The following is a 17,989-nucleotide window of genomic DNA, read 5'->3' on the forward strand; positions in this document are numbered from 1 at the left end:
TAAAAAAAAAAACTATTAAACTTGTCATTTTAAGGATACTGCAGAAGTAATATAAATTTAATTTTTTTTTTTTTACTTAATATATCACTTATTCAGATAGTCACTAAAAACAGAATATAGAATACGTATTGTTGACCCACTTAAAGTTGGTAGATTTATTCCTGGTATTTTCCTTTTCTGGTGATCTTTTTAGTGAATGAATTACTAAACTGATGATAAGTTCTACTTCTGTTTGGAAGCTTAGATTCTTACCTTTCTGTCATTAGGTTCATTTAATTTTGTATTGTATTTAGTTTGTAATATAACAGCAGATTCAGCCTGATGGATTGCTTTAAATTTTCCTAGAGTATTTACAGATTTATTTTGTTCTTGAAATACATAAATACTAAGAGGTCATTCTATTTACATTGCTTTTATTAAATTAATCTTGGAATAAAAAATCATAGGAAAGCTCTGTAATGAAATTACACATTTATTAAATCCTTGGTTCTATGTACAATCTCCACACACTTGTATGTTTTAACTTTTCTCTCATGTAAGATAATTTATTAAAAGAAGCAGGCAGGTGATGGCAAATAAACTTTTTAATGAAGATCTAATTTTGTCAATTTCACATTGATTTTGCTTGGATCATGGCGTGCAAGTACTTTGGGACCCAGTATGCCAATAATTAGAGCTCCATTTGGAGCTGTGATCAAGATGGCTAAAAATGCTATTGTCATCACATCCCTTGAATATGGTTCCAAGTGGGGTGCGCTGATGCTTGCTGTTTCTAGAGCCAGGGGACCTAATACAGCCTGCATTTAGAGGGTAAAAAGATGAGGCATAAAGAAAAATGTTAAAATAGTTATTATATGATAAAAGTTAATGCTTCTGTTAAAACAAATGAAACCTAGTGGTAGGCTATCAGAAAAGAGATGAGCCTTAAAGTGCTGAGGAATTTTCATGAATTACTCATCAATTTTATGTTCTCCCTAGTAAATATATCTGGATGAAAAGTGAAATAGTGACAAATCAGCGTGCAGACATTTGGGGGCTGGTTTCGTATTCTTATTATCTCAGCTTTCCCATTTAACTATCTTTTTTGAGTGCTCACATTACTCGCAGAACCTCAGGAGTTTTAAACAAACCAGGGTTTTGCTTATTTGCTTTTATCATGGATGATTAGTTTCTTGGCTGTAACAAGACAACACAAAATACTAAAGTTTCTTATGGTTCTCTAGGATTTTGTTGCTTGTCTTCTCCTTGTTCTTCCTACTTGGGAGGCAGTGTATATTGTAAAACTGACAAGAGGTGTGGAATCTACAAAGTGGGCACTGAGAGATTAGGAAGTAAGTTGCCTAATGTTATAGGCAAGTAACATGGTATTCAAAACAGCCAGTCTTGCCCCATGGACCTGCTTTTTTAATCATGACACAGAAAATTTTGTCGTATGAAAATTCACAACCTTCTGTGGTGGAGTAACAATGGAAGAAAGAATCTCTGGAAATCAAGACATTATGCTGTCACGTTAAAAAGTCTAACAATAAGTAGCAACACCTTTGAGTAGGAACAGAATATCATTAAATCAGAGGGCAAAACTACAAGGTCTCCCTTTTCATTCATTCATTCACTCCTTCATTCATTCACTCACTCATCATTCATTCTTGTAGATAAGTAATGCTTACTGTATACCTCCTGCATGCCAGGCACTGTGTTAAGGGCTGGGGAAAATATAATGGAAACCAGACACTATTCCTTGTCTTTCCCAGATAGTCTGGTGGGGAGATTTAGTCATTAATTAAAACCATACAAATTAAATGCATAATTAAAAATAATATATGTGCATTCATGTATGGTGGAGTGGGTGGCAGGGGTAGGAAAGATATATTTTTAAAAGAATGTGTTTCTACTTTAAAGTTGTAACAGTTAGCTCTACAATATTCAGCAAAATGTAAACATTCCAGTATTCAGATATATTCTTAGTTTATATTTTGGGAACATAGGGAAAAAATGTTTCAGAAGTTTAGGAAGTATTTGTCATTAAAAGTACACTTTTTAACTTCAGAAGAATTGCTTTTAAAACAGATTTTAAAATATTACATCATTTTCAACAAGTAGTTGTGATCAATGAAGCTTTTTAAAAGTAAGGCTAGTAGCCCACATTTTGTGATTAAAGTAACATTATTCATTTAGGATTAAAAAGTCATAAACATTAAAAATTATTAAAATGCCTCAATATGTTCTTACCTGGACTGTAGCTTTGGGGATCCACGATAAAGCAATAAATATTTTCTCCTTAAAACTAAAACCAGCAAAACACATCAATAAAAAAGTACAAGAAATTCGAACCAATAATGCCAAACTCATGGTAATAACACAAATGCCTACAACAAATAAAAACAAACATAAATAATAATATATTTGGGAAGAAGTGGTTCTTTATACCTAGAGATGTGATTTGCAGAAGTACTGAAAGCATTTTAAGACTATTGCCTCTTTATGTCTTCATTTTCTTAAGTTAAAATAATAATCATAAAAAATAAAAATATGATTGAAGCTTCTATGTAAAGTGCAAGAGATGATCTTGCACTTTAGAGGTACCATGAAAGATAAGATAGACTACATTTATTTAATTCTGAGTTAATAGACTTTGAACTTTCACTACAAAATAAAGTATTCAAAAGGTGCTGATAGTATGTAATATTTTTTGTCAGAAATGAATTCCAGCCTACATTTCCTCAGGTCACTCAGGAAAAGATATTCAGGGCTGTCTTTGGTAGCAAAGAGCACACGGGGTAACATAAGAGCAAATATATGTTATTAACTGTGTCAGTATGAGTTTCTGAAGAAGGTTCTCGTAGCATCCAAAGACATATTGTAAACAAAATAAAAATCATTCATAATTTTCTTAAATATTTTCAAATCTTATATTTTTTGTGCCTCTAATTATTCTTACCAATAGCATTTGATTTAAGAGATGTAACAGATACTTCTGATCCAACCAAGCCAAAAAGAAGGGGTTGAAAAATACACCATACAGTTTTAATAACTCTTTGGACTCTAATCTGTAGAAAAGAACAATATATTTTTAGTTATTGTAACACATGAAAATGATTACATTTTAGAAATTAAAGTCAATATTTATTGAACTTAAGATATCTTATTTGTAGATGAAATGTTAAAGTTTAATAAAAATTGAGTAGGTGAATTGTTTTAGTCAAACACTTAAGTAGAATTTGGTTAAAAAATCTACAAAGCTGATAGCAACATTATTTACAATAGTCAAGTTATGGAAGCAGACCAAGTGTCCCATCAATTGATGAATGGATAAAGAAGATGTGGTACGTATACACACACACACACACACACACACACACACACACACACTGGAATAGTATTCAGCCATAAAAAAGAATGAAATCTTGCTATTTGCAATGACATGGATGAAGCTAGAGAGCATAATGCTAAGTGAAATAAGTCAGAGAAAGACAAATACTGTATAATTTCACTCGTGGGGATTTTAAGAAACAAAGCAAATGAGCAAAGAGAAAAAAAGAAAGAGAGAGAGAGAGAGAGAGAGACAAAGAAACAGACTCTGAATTATAGAGAACAAAGTGATGGTTATCAGAGGGGAGGGGAGTGGGGGGTGGGTGAAATAGGTAATGGGGATTGAGGAGTATACTTGTGATGAACACTGAGTGATATATGGAGTTGTTGAAACAATATATTGTACAACCTGAAACTAATATAACAACTGTATGCTAACTAACTGGAATTAAAATAAAAACTTTAAAAAAAGAAGTAAAATAGAAATAAATGTTCCTTGAAACTGGAAAAAAAATCTACAAAGTTACTCAATAAAAATATTCGGTAATCTTGTCATGAAACAAATAAGGTTTTGGAGTTCCAGACATGTTCTGATGTTTCAGTAAGAACCCTAGCTTTTGTTTGTAAGGTAACTGAACAAATACAGAACTAGCACTACCTCATGCCTGGTAAGAACATACTCAAGATTATGCAAACATTTCAGCTCTCAAAAGGGAGTTTATAAGGCCTCCACTAACAATTATCTTGGGACCCAAGCCCATGAAAGTGAATCTTGATATGTTCTAAGCTACTAGGCAAAAAATGTCAGTAATCTGTCAGGCCTGCTTCCAAAGGACACATGTTGAAAACTTCAAAGTTATTTTTTCCTGAAAACAAAACCAAACCCATATAATACAGACTCTTATTTGGTTGCCTGCCTGTCTTTCCTTTCTGAGAATGAACCCTTCCCAGGGCTACTTCTCCAGTTATGTGGTTACAACAAAGTCCCCTACTGATGCAATGGTACCCTGGCTCGTTTCAAGGAATCTGGATGAAGAGATTTTAGTTTCAGTCTGGGCTTATCTTTTTTTAAAGACACATAAAACCTTCATATCCTTTGTATTGGGTATAAACTATATTCCTAACTATTCCCCTTATGACTTGGCTTTCTGATTTATAAAAGTAAAGTTTAAAAAAGGAAAAAAAGAAAAACAATTTTACTCTTTCTTCTTGGTGGCACATTATCCTAGTTGTTACTTTTAATGTAACATATTCTTTACTGTTTGATTTCTTTTATCACATAAAAAAGAATTTTAGTAATTTTCTTTTTATTTATTTAATTGTAACTTATTATTAACCATTTAATTTATTTTACAGTTATGATACTATTGCAATACTAAACAAAATGTTAATATAATTTTGGGGTCAGGAACTTCTCAAGCTGATTCTAAAGTTTATCTAAGAAAGAATTTGTGTAAGAGCAGTCAAGAAATACTTTAATCCCATTTACAGTTGCACCAAAAACCATAAAATGCCTAGGAATAAATCTAACCAAAGAGGTGAAAAATCTATACGCTGAAAACTATAGAAAGCTTGTGAAAGAAATTGAAGAAGACACAAAAAAATGGAAAAAATTTCCATGCTCCTGGATAAGAAAAAAAAATATTATTAAAATCCCAATACTACCCAAATCAATCTACATATTCAATGCAATCTCTATCAAAATAACACCAGCATTCTTTAAAGAGCTAGAACAAATAATCCTAAAATTTGTATGGAACCAGAAAAGACCCCGAATAGCCAAAGCAATCTTAAAAAAGAAAACCAAAGTAGGAGGCATCACAATCCCAGACTTCAAGCTATACTACAAAGCTGTAATCATCAAGACAGTATGGTACTGGGACAAGAACAGACACAGATCAATGGAACAGAATAGAGAAACCAGAAATGGACCCTCAAACGTATGGCCAACTAATCTTTGACAAAGCAGGAAAGAATATCCAATGGAATAAAGACAGTCTCTTCAGCAAGTGGTGCTGGGAAAACTGGACAGCGACATGCAGAAGAATGAATTTGAACCACTTTCTTATACCATAAACAAAAATAAACTCAAAATGCACAAAAGACCTAAATGTAAGACAGGAAGCCATCAAAATCCTCAAGAAGAAAGCAGGCAAAACCCTCTTTGATCTTGGCCCCATCAACTTCTTACTCAACACGTCTCTGGAGGCAAGGGAAACAAAAGCAAAAATGAACTACTGGGACCTCATCAAAATAAAAAGCTTCTGCACAGCAAAGGAAATAATCAGCAAAACTAAAAGGCAACCGACAGAATGGGAGAAGGTATTTGCAAATGACATATCAGATAAATGGTTAGTATCCAAAATCTATAAAGAACTTATCAAACTCAACACCTAAAAAACAAACAATCCAGTGAAGAAATGGGCCAAAGACATGAATAGACACTTCTCCAAAGAAGACATCCAGATGGCCAATCGACACATGAAAAAAATGCTCCACATCACTCATCACCCGGGAACTATAAATCAAAACCACAATGAGATACCACCTCACACCTGTCAGAATGGCTAACATTAATAACTCAGGCAACAACAGATGTTGGCGAGGATGTGGAGAAAGAGGATCTCTTTTGCATTGTTGGTGGCAATGCAAGCTGGTGCAGCCACTCTGGAAAACAGTATGGAGGTTCCTCAAAAAACTAAAAATAGAACTACCCTATGACCCAGCAATTGCACTACTAGTCATTTATCCAAGGGATACAGGTGTGCTGTTTCGAAGGGACACATGCACCCCCATGTTTATAGCAGCACTATCAACAATAGCCAAAGTATGGAAAGAGCCCAATGTCCATTGATGGAAGAATGGATAAAGAAGATATGGTATATATATATACAATGGAGTATTACTCAGCAATCAAAAAGAAGGAAATCTTGCCATTTGCAACTACGTGGATGGAACTGGAGGGTATTATGCTAAGTGAAATTAGTCAGATGGGGCGCCTGGGTGGCGCAGTCGGTTAAGCATCCGACTTCAGCCAGGTCACAATCTCGCGGTCCGTGAGTTCGAGCCCCGCTTCAGGCTCTGGGCTGATGGCTCGGAGCCTGGAGCCTGTTTCCGATTCTGTATCTCCCTCTCTCTCTGCCCCTCCCCCGTTCATGCTGTCTCTCTCTGTCCCAAAAATAAAATAAAAAACGTTGAAAAAAAAATTTAAAAAGAAATTAGTCAGAGAAAGACAAAAATCAGATGACTTCACTCACATGAGGACTTTAAGAGACAAAGCAGATTAACATAGGGAAGGGAAACAAAAATAATATAAAAACAGGGAGGGGGACAAAACAGAAGAAGCTCATAAATATTTAGAACAAACTGAGGGTTACTGTAGGGGTTGTGGCAGGGGGGGATGGGTTAAATGGGTAAGGGGCACTAAGGAATCTACTCCTGAAATCATTGTTGCATTATATCCTAACTAATTTGGATGTTAATTTTAAAAAATAAAAAATTTTTTAAAAATTAAAAAAAAAGAAATACTTTAAAAATAAGTACAATGAGAGGGAATCTTCCATATTAGATTTTGAGACATAAAACTATAGTGATTTAAAATAGAGTGGTACTGGCAGAGAACTAGATAAATAGGATTGAATAGATTCCAGAAATGAACTTGTATGTGTGTGTGTATATAACGTGAGAGTTTAGCTCATGGTAAAAGAGGCACTTAAAAATTATTGAATAATTAATGGATCAGTCAGTACATAATTTAGCAAAAAATGCCTGTCCAGTTTGTGTGCATATATATGTGTCCGTAGATACATAGTATATGTATATGTATACATATTTATAAACACACACACATATATCCTTAACAGCATTTAAAAAAATAAATTTCAGATGAATTAAAGAGCCAAATGCAAAAATAAAACAAATAAAAACTAACAAAATATTAGATGATAATATGGAAGATATTGTGTATACAATCTTATAATCTTGGCTGAAGATATCCTTCTTAAACAAGATATAGCATCCAAAACAAAAAAGAAAAATGGACAGGTTTGACTATACAAAAGACATAACAAAGTTGAAAATAAGCAAAAATTATATGCAATATATGCGTAACAAAGGATTAGCGGCATTAAGATATAAAGAAACTATAAATTAGGAACAAAAGGCAAATAAATCAATTAAAAATGGTCAAAGAAGATGAATAGGTAGTTAAAAAAGAATATATAAAGAGAAGTTTACTGCACTACTAATGAGAGAAATGTAAACAAAGAATAAGAATGTTGTATCATTTCTTACCCATCAGATTGTTTAAATTCTTTGAAGGAATATTTTGCACTACCCATCAAAATAGAAATATTCCATTTCTAAATTCTGCAATTATGTTTCTAGGAATCTATTTTTATAGAAGTGCTTGCGTAATTGCAAAAGGACACATGAACAGGATTGTTCATGGCAGCACTGTTTATAATAACAAAATGGAAATGATCTAAATGTACAAATAGAGAACAGATTAAAGGAAATGATTAAATCTGGGAAGAGGGGTATGATATTTGGGAGTGGTAGGGGAAAAGGAGTCTTATATTTTATTATATGTGTGGGCCTTTTGTATTGTTTTAATCTTTTATAAGCATTTTTCCTGTATTAACTGTATAACTAAAATTTTAATGAATAAATAATAAAATAAAATAATTATATACATAAATAAAATAACACTAAATTAAGTAATTTAAATAATTTAAATTTAGTTAAAGAAAATAAATTAAATAAATAAAAGTTATATAATCATATCGCATAAAACTTGGGTAAAAGAAAGCAGCCTGATGTGATAGCTCAACTTATGATTTCATTTTACTGTATTTCCAGGTCCCTTTCCTAAATATTTTATTTCCTTGATTGATTTATACACTTTCTTGAAGACACAAACTTCTGGAACATCTTCCAACTAGAACAAAGAGATTTCCTAAATGTCTATTATGATATAAAAAAAAAAACCAGTTAATTTATCTTAAAAAATGTGTTAAAAATATTCACCTTTTCCGTGGACCAATTTACCCCAGCAACAAAAGACAACGCTAGTGTGAATAATCCTCCAGCTGCATGTAAACCAATATGATGGCTGCCCAAGACAGCAGAAACACACATACTCAAAATAAGGAATGCTCTCTTCAGTGAAAGTTTTGCCTAGAATTAGATATTTAGAAATTAATTTACATTTAATACATAATACAATATTTACATCTTCTATCATTGATTATTTATCTTTTGATATCATGTCTCTATATGTTATATTAAATAATGTCTAAAATTTTTACATTCTTCACCACCAAATATTTTAGCAGATTTGGTACCAAGTGAAAAAATTTGTAATTATTACATTTTATCCTCTGCCACATCTCTGATACTAATGTCAGTAAAATGGCTATAATACTTTAGCTGTAAGTGAAGAAGAAAGGAAAGAGACCCTTATGTAGTTCTATATATTTTAATATCTCTTTAGCTAAGACAATTGTTAAGGGGAAATTAAGATGGAAGTTACAGAAATACAAGAGTAATGGCATATCCTTTGGCAGAGGAAAGGGTTGAGTTTAATAGAGTTGCCTTAGCCAAAGGAAGTGGGAGTGAATTTAAGTTAGAAAACATGCAGAGATAAATGGCAATCTATTTTCCCAAAAATGTTCAATGGAAAATTGGAGGGGAAAATCATGAGGGAAAATTGTCAGGGGTCAACAGGCAATTCAATGAATAAAGGGGTGGTGGAATTGAAAAGGTACTCTGGGTTAAGTACACTTTTCTGATATTCTTATTTGCCAAATTAGGAAGCAGAGACTCTAGTCAAGACCATTGACTTGTATCAATCACAGCTGTGCTCCATTTTAAGCAGAGCGTAGGCATTGGAGGCTATTTTGGGGGAAGGAGAATTAAATGTTACATTTAACTGTTTATGGCTCTTCCAAAAGTTCAAATTTTTAAAAGAAATATCTAATAGTATACTTCTAAAAAATAAACTTTTTATTTACCTGATCTTCACTTGGAAAATATCGAACAAAAATTCCCAAAATAGCTCCTGCCAGCGCACCAATAAGTATGTCCCGGAAAGAGGCGAGGATATTTTTAAGTACACTGCCTGTAAGGACACACAATAAAGGAAACATTTCATAGAGAAATATTTTCACATACTTCACATATCAGAGGATCAAATCTAGGTGGTTTCATAAAGAAAGGCACATACTTTCCAGAACAAATATACAAAAATGGACCTTTAATATTCACATACTTGAAAATATATGATTTGTTTGATAAATTATATATTGTCAAATAATTTAATAAATACACACAATTCAGAAATGTTCATTGAAAATATAGGACAGAAAACAAAGAAGTAATAAGCCATAATGTGGCTCACCTACACATACAATCTGAAAGACCAAGTGAAGTGGAAGAATGGACAGAAATGGACAAAGGAACACCTCTGGCACCTAGCACGTGTTTCTTCTCCAATATACTATTATGACAAAGAAACAAATGACTTAAAAATGTAAAGAAAAGTTTAACAACAACAGAAGATTTATTACAGGATCAATCCTAGGAATATTCGAGTCAGGAGTCAATTGAGTTTCTAATATATTTTATGTACTCATATCTGCAGTTTAGAGTAATAAGTTTTAAAAAAGATCCTGAGTCACAAAAAAGTTGTTATGCTATGTGTATTTAGCTCAATAAGGGGTGTGTGTGTGTGTGTGTGTGTGTGTGTGTGTATGTATACATTTAGAAATGTTCTTTATTAAAAAATTATAGAAATGCAGGGTGACAACAATAAGATAGTAGATTGGGAAGTCCCAGAACCTTGTTCCCTCACAGAGGCATCAATTTAACAACATACAGTCCAAAAGCCTTAATGGAACTCCACAAACCAATTAAGAAGTTGCAGTAAGAGAAAAGTGACTCATCATGTAGAAGGAAGCTCCTGGAAGATTATCAGAGGATTTCAGAGTGGAAACCTTAAAAAGACCAGAAGAGAGTGGGATGATAAATTCAAAGTGCTGAAAGAAAAAAAAACTGCCAATCAAGAATATTATTCTACAAAATTACCTTTCAAAATGAATAAAAAATTAAGACTTAGATAAACAAAAGTTGAAGGAGTTCATCACCACTACACCTGACTTACAAGAAATGTTAGAGGGAATCTTCAAGTGGAAGTAAAAGGATGTTATCAATACAAAAGCACACAAATATAAATCTTTGGTAAAGGTAAATACCATAGATGAATTCAGAATCCTGTAATACTGTAACAGTGGTGAGTTAATCACTTTCAGTTCTGTTATAGAATTTAAGATAAAGACATGAATATAACCGTAAGACTGTTAATGGGTATACAACATAAAAAGATTTAATTTGTGACATGGATTACAAAGTGAAGAGGGTGAGATGTAAAGGATTAGAATTTTCATATGTGACTGAAATTAAGTTATCACTTTGAGTTTTTATAAGGATAGAAAAAGATATTCCATGCAAATGGTAAGCAAAAGACAGCAGGGTGGTTATACTTATATCAAACAAAATAAAATTTAAGTCAAATACAAAAAAGTCACAAGAGATAAAGAAGAACATTATATAATGATAAAAAGGCCAACTGACCCAGACCTAATAAGATGAGGTCTCCATATCTATGATATTCCAAAATATAGACGTATTGAAGATCTAACGTAAAAATAAAATCCTGAAAGTCCTTAACATTTTAAGTGACAGTTTATACAGTCATGAGTCAAGAGAAGATTTTCTAAGCATGTAACTGCTTGGTTTTTCACTTTTTCTGTCCTCCTCAAATTCGGTGTGATCTCCTGTAGCATGCTGTGTAGCACCGCATACTATCTACTATTTATCACATTTTGTAATTTTTTGTTTAACACAAACTCCTTGAGAACATGAGCCACATGGACTTCTCTGCTGTGTCAAATAGTATAGAATAGTACTTAAAAGTGTGGGTATGGGGTTGCATCTCAGTGAAAACTGGGTTTCCAGTTTTGGGTCTGTGACTTTGACCAAGTTACTTAACCTCTGTTCCTTGGTTTCCTATTCTGTAAAATGAACATAGTACCATTGTGACTATTAAATGAGTGAAAATATCTATGGAACTTGGAGCAAGTACCAAAGCAATTACTCAACAAAAGCTAATATTGTCGTTCAGTGTTTATCCTCAGTATTTGGCACAGCTATTGGCACAATGGAAGAGGAGCACAAAAAATATTTTTTGAAAGAATTACTGATACTTGTCATGAAGGTAAAGATTTCCAGATTTGACAATAAAAAATTTTAAAATTCTGAATTGCAAACAAAAAAAAGATAAAGGTTAAAGTAAAATTACAAATGTCGATAACTATAGAGTATAGGTTATCATTCCTAATTTTATGCAGAATCTTGACAAATCAAAAAGAACGAAAGATGAACACACCTGTAAGACGAAAGCAAAGGATTTCAAGAAAAGCAATGTATAAAACATTCCAAGATGCCAATGGCCAATAAACTTGAATATTTTAAAATATCACTAGTATTCAAACCACTTCATTTAAAGAAGCCTCGCTTTTCACCTATCAAATTAACAAAGGTATAAAAAACTAGTAATACCTAGTTTTGAAGAAGGTGAAGAGAAAGTAGCAAGGTTTTTTACCCTGCTAGGACATGACATTGTGGTAATATATGTCAGAAAGCTTATAACTATATATACTTTTATCTCAACAATTCCACTTTTGAGATTATGAAAATGTTAAGATTAGGTACAACTATTTAGCTATAAGACATTCAACCATGCATTATTTTAGCAGTAAATATTGGAGTCAACTTCAATTTTCAACAGGTTAAGTAAGTATGATACAGCCAAAAGAAAACTACACAACCATTTAAAAGGTCATGGAAATATATTTACTGAAAAGAAACTTGTTAGTGATATACAGCAAAGTGCAAAACAACTCCGGTTACAAGAAAGTATGACCAATTCTTATAATTTTATAAGAATATTGGGATGGAAGACAGAGAGACAAAGAGATAGAGAAAGGGAGAAAGAGAAGTCTGGGTGGATATATATCAAAAGAGTTATTGTAAGTCAGTCAGAGAAAGACAAATATATGATTTCACTCAGGTAGAATTTAAGAAACACAACAGATGAACATAGGGGAAAGGAAGGAAAAATGAGAGAAAAGCAGAGACAGAGGCAAACCATTCGAGACTCTTAAATACAGAGAACAAACAGGGTTGCTGGAGGGAAAGTGGGTGGGGGGGATGGACTAAATGGGTGATGGGCATTAAGGAGGGCACTAGTTGGGATGAGCACTGGGTGTCATATGTAAGTAAGGAATCACTGGGTTCTCCTCCTGAAACCAATACTACACTGTATGTTAACTAACTTGAATTTAAATAAATTAATTTTTTAAAAAGAGTTATTATTCCTGAGGATATGCTGCAGAGTTTATCTTTTCCTTTTTTTCCTTTCTTATTTATTTAGGTCTTGATCTTAAGATAAACTGTACATAGTACTTTTCAACTCAAATATTTTGGTGCTTCAATAAAACAGAAGACTGAATTTCAAACATTGCGAATAACTAAAGCATTACTAAACGTGGAAACATTTACTTTCACAATTTGCGCAGAGTGACATTCAAGATCAAATATTACCTTGGGATTCAGAAGTGCTGCAGATCTTGTCCTACCACTACCAAAAAGGCACACAGTTGTCCATACTCTATATATTTAAGATGTCTTAGTAATAGAGCAACCAGCTATTTATAATGATGGCCCAAAAGGTATATTTGAGAAATATATATTAAATATATTAGCAGTACTAATAATATTGCTGCTTAAAAATTTCTATTGAAAACTGATAAAATTTGCAAAGCAACATGAACGGAAAAATGATAATATGGGTTGTCAGATTAATTTAAATCTATGGTTATTAAATAGTGTTTGTGTTAAATAGTGGTTTCTCAATCCATTGCAGTTTCTTCCCTGCTCTAGAGTGAACTTTCTATGAAGAACGAAAAGACGATACATGTAAAAATAAATAAATTTTAATAAGGAGGAAAGCCAGAAGTCTTGTTTAAAAGAACCAGAAAAGGCTGTGAATGATGTGGCAGTTGTGTTTTGTTTACCTGAGGAGAAGGCTATGCTCAAGCACGCACTGAATCCAGTGATTGCTATGATGTCATCCAAACTGCTAGCAGCTATTAGTAAGGTTGGAATTCCTTTCTTAATACCATATCCATTTTCTTGCAAAAGTAGCATGGAAGGGACAACAACAGCAGGAGAGACAGCGCCTACTACAAAACTAATAGAAAGACTTTGAAAACCAATTTTAAAACATCATTTTAACAAAAGTGTTTTATATTAAATTTCACAACAAATATATTAGCCTTTACAGATTTACAATAACTTCAAAAGTAAAAATTCTGCTTTTGGGTCAACGTCATTTAATAGTGGTAAAATTTTTCACACATTTTTTAGTGCTGCCTAAAAGTTTATAGAGATTTCATTCACGATGTTGGTCTGGGCACAAATTGTCTCTACCTTCATCCCTAAATCCTTTGAGATGAAGATGTAAAAATAATAGGAAAACTCATAACCTAACTAGAAAGAAAAAAAAAAAAAAAAGGAGGAGAATCCTCAATGGACAAGGAAATACGTATAGCCCAGTAAGATAAAAGACAGTTTAAGATTGAAGAAAGAAATTATAAGCCAAGTGTGTGTGAGTAAACATTGCTACAAAAGATATGGTATACTTGAAAAAATTTTTTTAATGCTTACTTATTTTTGAGACAGAGAGAGAGACAGAGCAGGAGCAGGGGAGGGGCAGAGAGAGAGGGAGACACAGAATCTGAAGCAGGCTCCAGGCTCTGAGCTGTCAGCACAGAGTCCGACACAGGGCTCAAACTCACAAACTGTGAGATCATGACCTGGGCCGAAGTTGGATGCTTAACTGACTGAGCCACCCAGGCACCCCGATATGGTATACCTCTAAAAATGCTCCAAGCCCAGAAACGGCAGATGCTAGGAGCAGGAGGGATCTCTGAAGAAATCCAACAGGTGATTATTTGGAATGCCACTGTAACAATGGCCAGACAAATGTACTCTCCTTCCTACTTCTAACTCTTGAGCAAGTCAATAAAGAACAGAGATGCCTGCCCCAAAGAAGGAACAATGAGTGTGGATGATAACATGCATGAGGAATGGGGAAACTCCTGCTCAGAACATCTTTGTTGGTATATCCTATTTAGTACTTTACCTCATCTCTGCCACATTAACTTTTTAAGGACTGAAATATATACCTTGTGTAGAGATGTTCTTGGTGCCCCAGCAGAAACCGTTTACCAACATCCCCCAGCTGCTGCTGTTGGCTGCTAACCCCCAACACCTGCAGCTTTCTAGCAGCCTTCCCTTGCTTAGAAGAGATTACTTGGGGGTGCTAAGGAGGTTTACCTCCCACTCCTTCTTCCAGACAGCTCCCGTCAATTACTGACTGATGTGAGGGTCTGACAGTTTAGTGCCTTTGCCTCTGACTGTACAGTCTTTCCGAATGAGAGAGCCTAGAATTCTCTGAAAGCTTATTTGCCCAGTTCAGTTGTTTCTGAACTTTCCCGCACATTTGAATCACCTGGTATATTATTTATCTGTAGCTGCTTAACAAATTATCCCCAAATTTCATTGCTTAAAACAACAAACACTTATTATCACACTTCTGTGGGTCAGGAATCTGGGTGTGGCTTAGCTGGATGCCTCTGCATCAAGGTCCTCATGAAATGTGTAGAAGATCTGCTTTCAATTTTACTCACATGGCTGTTGGCAGGCTTTCAATCTTTTGTTATGGGAGCTTCTTAACAGGCTACTCACAGTATGGCAGCTGCTTTCCCCCACGATAAGCAATTAAAGAGAATGGAAGAGATAACATGCAAAGTAGAAGCCATGGTCTTCGCATGACCTAATTTTAGAATTGACATCCTATCATTTCCATTGTATTTTGTCCATTAGAAGCAAGTCAGGTAAGTCCAGCCCATATTCAAGAAGAGGGTATTACACAAAGGTGTAAAATATTAGATAGCAGGGATCACTGGGAATAATCTTAGAAGTTGCCTACTATGTACTTGGGTACTTTTAAAAACACTGATGCCTGGCTCTCATTTTTTTTTCTTTGTTTATTTTGAGAGAGGTTGCACAGGTGAGCCGGCTGGGGGGGCAGAGAGAGGAGAAAGAGAATTCGTGCTGTCTGCACAAGCCTGATGAAATGATTCACGTGGGGCTTGATCCCATGAACTGTGTGATCATGACCTGAGGCAAAATCAAGAAGTGGCAATTAACTGACTGAGCCACCCAGGTGCCCCTGCCTGGATCCCATTCTAAGACATACTGATCTAAGATCAGTCTTTGACCTGAGTACTAGGATTAAAAAAATGTTTTTAATTGTGGCAAGAAACACATAAAATTTACCCTCTAAACTATTTTTAAGGCACAGTTCAGTACTGTTGACTATATTCACATTGTTGTATAACGGATCTCCAGAACTTTTTTGTCTTACAAAACTAAAACTTTATATCCATTAAATAACTCCCCTTCCTTTCTCCCCCACCCAACCCCCCGGCAACCATCATACTACTATCTGTTACCAGGATTTTGACTACTCTAAATAGATCAGTGGAATCATACAGCATTTGTCCTGGCTTATCTATCTCAGCATAATGTCCTCAAGGTTCATCTATGATGTAGAATGTGACAGGATTTCTATCTATATTTTACAGGTAAATAATATTCCATTTTAGGTATATACCACATTTTCTTCATCCATTCATCTGTCAGTGTGGGCTGCTTCCACTTCTTGACTTTGTGAATAATGTTCCAATAAACATGGATGTGGAAATATCTCTTTAAGATCTTGCTTTCAATTCTTTTGTATATACCCAAAAGTGGGATTACTGGATTAGATGGTAATTCTATTTTTGTTTTTTTTTTAAGGAACTTCCAACCTGTTTTCCATAGCAACTGCTTGTTTTATATTTCCAACAACAGAGCACAATGGTTCTCATTTTTCCACATCTGTGCCAATCTTTATTTTGTGTTATTTTCTGTTTTGTTTTGTTTTTTTTTTTTTTAAGATTTTAAGTAATCTCTACACCCATTATGGGGTTTGAACTTACATCACCAAGATAAGGGTTGCATGCTCTTCTGACTGAGCCAGACAGGTGCCCCTATTTTGTTTTTGTTTTTTGATAATGATCATCCTAATAGGTGTGAGCTTATATCTCATTGTGGTTTTGATTTGCATTTCTCTAATGACTACAGATATTGAGTACTTTCATATGCTTGTTAGCTATTTGTATATTTTCTTTGGAGAAATTTCTATTCAAGTCCATTGCCCACTATTAAGTCCATTTTTTAAATTATTATTGTTGAGTTGTAGGAGTTGTTTATATATTCTGAACATTGACCTTTTCAGACATAGTTTGCAATTATTTTCTCCCATTCCGTGTACTCTTTCCATTTTGTTTCCTTTTCTGTGTTGAAATTCTTAAGTTTCATGCAGTCTCATCTATTTTCATATTTGTTGCCTGTGCTTTTTGTGTCATATTCAAGAAATAATTGCCAAATTTAATGTCATAAAAGTTTTACATGTGGTTTGCTGAATATAGTATTCTTGATTGGCAGGTTTTTTCTTTCAGCATTTTGAATATATCATCTCATTCTCTTCTGGTATAAAAGGTTTCTGCTGAGAAATCCTATTTTATGGGTGATCTTGCTTTTCTCTTGACACTTTAAGATTCTCTGTCTTTTTTCCCCTCTTTATGTATTTTTTGACAGCTTGAGTATGTGTCTCAGTGTGGGTTTCTTTAGTCTTATTCTAGTGGAAATTCTTTGAGCTTCTTGAATTTGTATATCTATTTCCTTACTCAAATTTGGAAGTTTTGGCAATTATTTCTTTAAGTAGGTTTTCTGAACATCTCTCTCTCTCTTCTCCTGGAGCTCTCATAATGTGTGGATTAGTCCATTTAATAGTATCCCTTAAATCTCTTAGGATCTCTTCACTTCTCTTTTGCTTTTTGCTTCTCTGACTTGTAATTTCAAGTGACCAATCTTTTAGTTCACAGGCTCTTTCTTCTGCTTGATACAGTATGATTTTGATCCTCTCTAGTAAAATTTTCAATTTAGTTATGTATTCTACAGCTCCAGAATTTTTACTTTTGTTTGCTTTTTACAGATTCTTCATCTTTGTTGGTATTCTCATTTTGTTTATGCATCATTTACCTGATTTATTTTAGATTTTCTGTGTTCTCTTTGAACTCATTAAGCATCTTTATGATGGTTATTTTGAATTATTTGTTGGGTAATTCATACATTTCCATTTGTTTAGGGTTGATTTCTGGAGTTTCATTTCATTCCTTTGTTGGAGCCATCATTTGGATACTTGAAAAAACAGTCACTTCTTCCTGTCTTTATGAACTGTTTTCACTAGAGAAAGTTCTTCACAAATCAGCTCGGCTAGAGATTCTAGGGGTCTCTCAAACATTTCTGGGATGCAGCTTCTCAGGGTTGGGTACATTATCTCCAGCTGAAAAGTTTTGCCTTTTTCTGCTCCAGAACACCCCTAAGGTCTGTCTGCAGTACTGCAATATCTCAGGAGCTAGAGCAACCCACAGGACTCACCTTTGTT

At 33.9% G+C, this 17,989-nt stretch overlaps 1 protein-coding gene across 7 annotated transcripts in view; it reads right to left on the minus strand.

The window, feature by feature from the left end:
• Positions 1 to 456: 456 nt before the first annotated feature.
• SLC9B1 (solute carrier family 9 member B1) overlaps positions 457 to 17,989 on the minus strand; it is a 72,359-nt gene continuing 54,826 nt past the window's right edge. For 3 of the 7 annotated variants that reach the window (XM_049632144.1, XM_049632143.1, XM_049632141.1), the window contains 6 exons: positions 13,446 to 13,633; positions 9,324 to 9,430; positions 8,338 to 8,487; positions 2,939 to 3,047; positions 2,230 to 2,366; positions 457 to 797 (listed from right to left, as the gene is read on the minus strand). In XM_049632144.1, coding sequence (XP_049488101.1) covers positions 585 to 797; positions 2,230 to 2,366; positions 2,939 to 3,047; positions 8,338 to 8,487; positions 9,324 to 9,430; positions 13,446 to 13,633 — 904 coding nt within the window. In that variant the 3' untranslated portion in view covers positions 457 to 584. The other 4 variants (XM_049632145.1, XM_049632148.1, XM_049632147.1 and 1 more) reach the window with 4 other exon arrangements.

The sequence above is a fragment of the Panthera uncia genome, chromosome B1 (genome assembly GCF_023721935.1).
Source record: "Panthera uncia isolate 11264 chromosome B1, Puncia_PCG_1.0, whole genome shotgun sequence".
Taxonomy (NCBI): domain Eukaryota; kingdom Metazoa; phylum Chordata; class Mammalia; order Carnivora; family Felidae; genus Panthera; species Panthera uncia.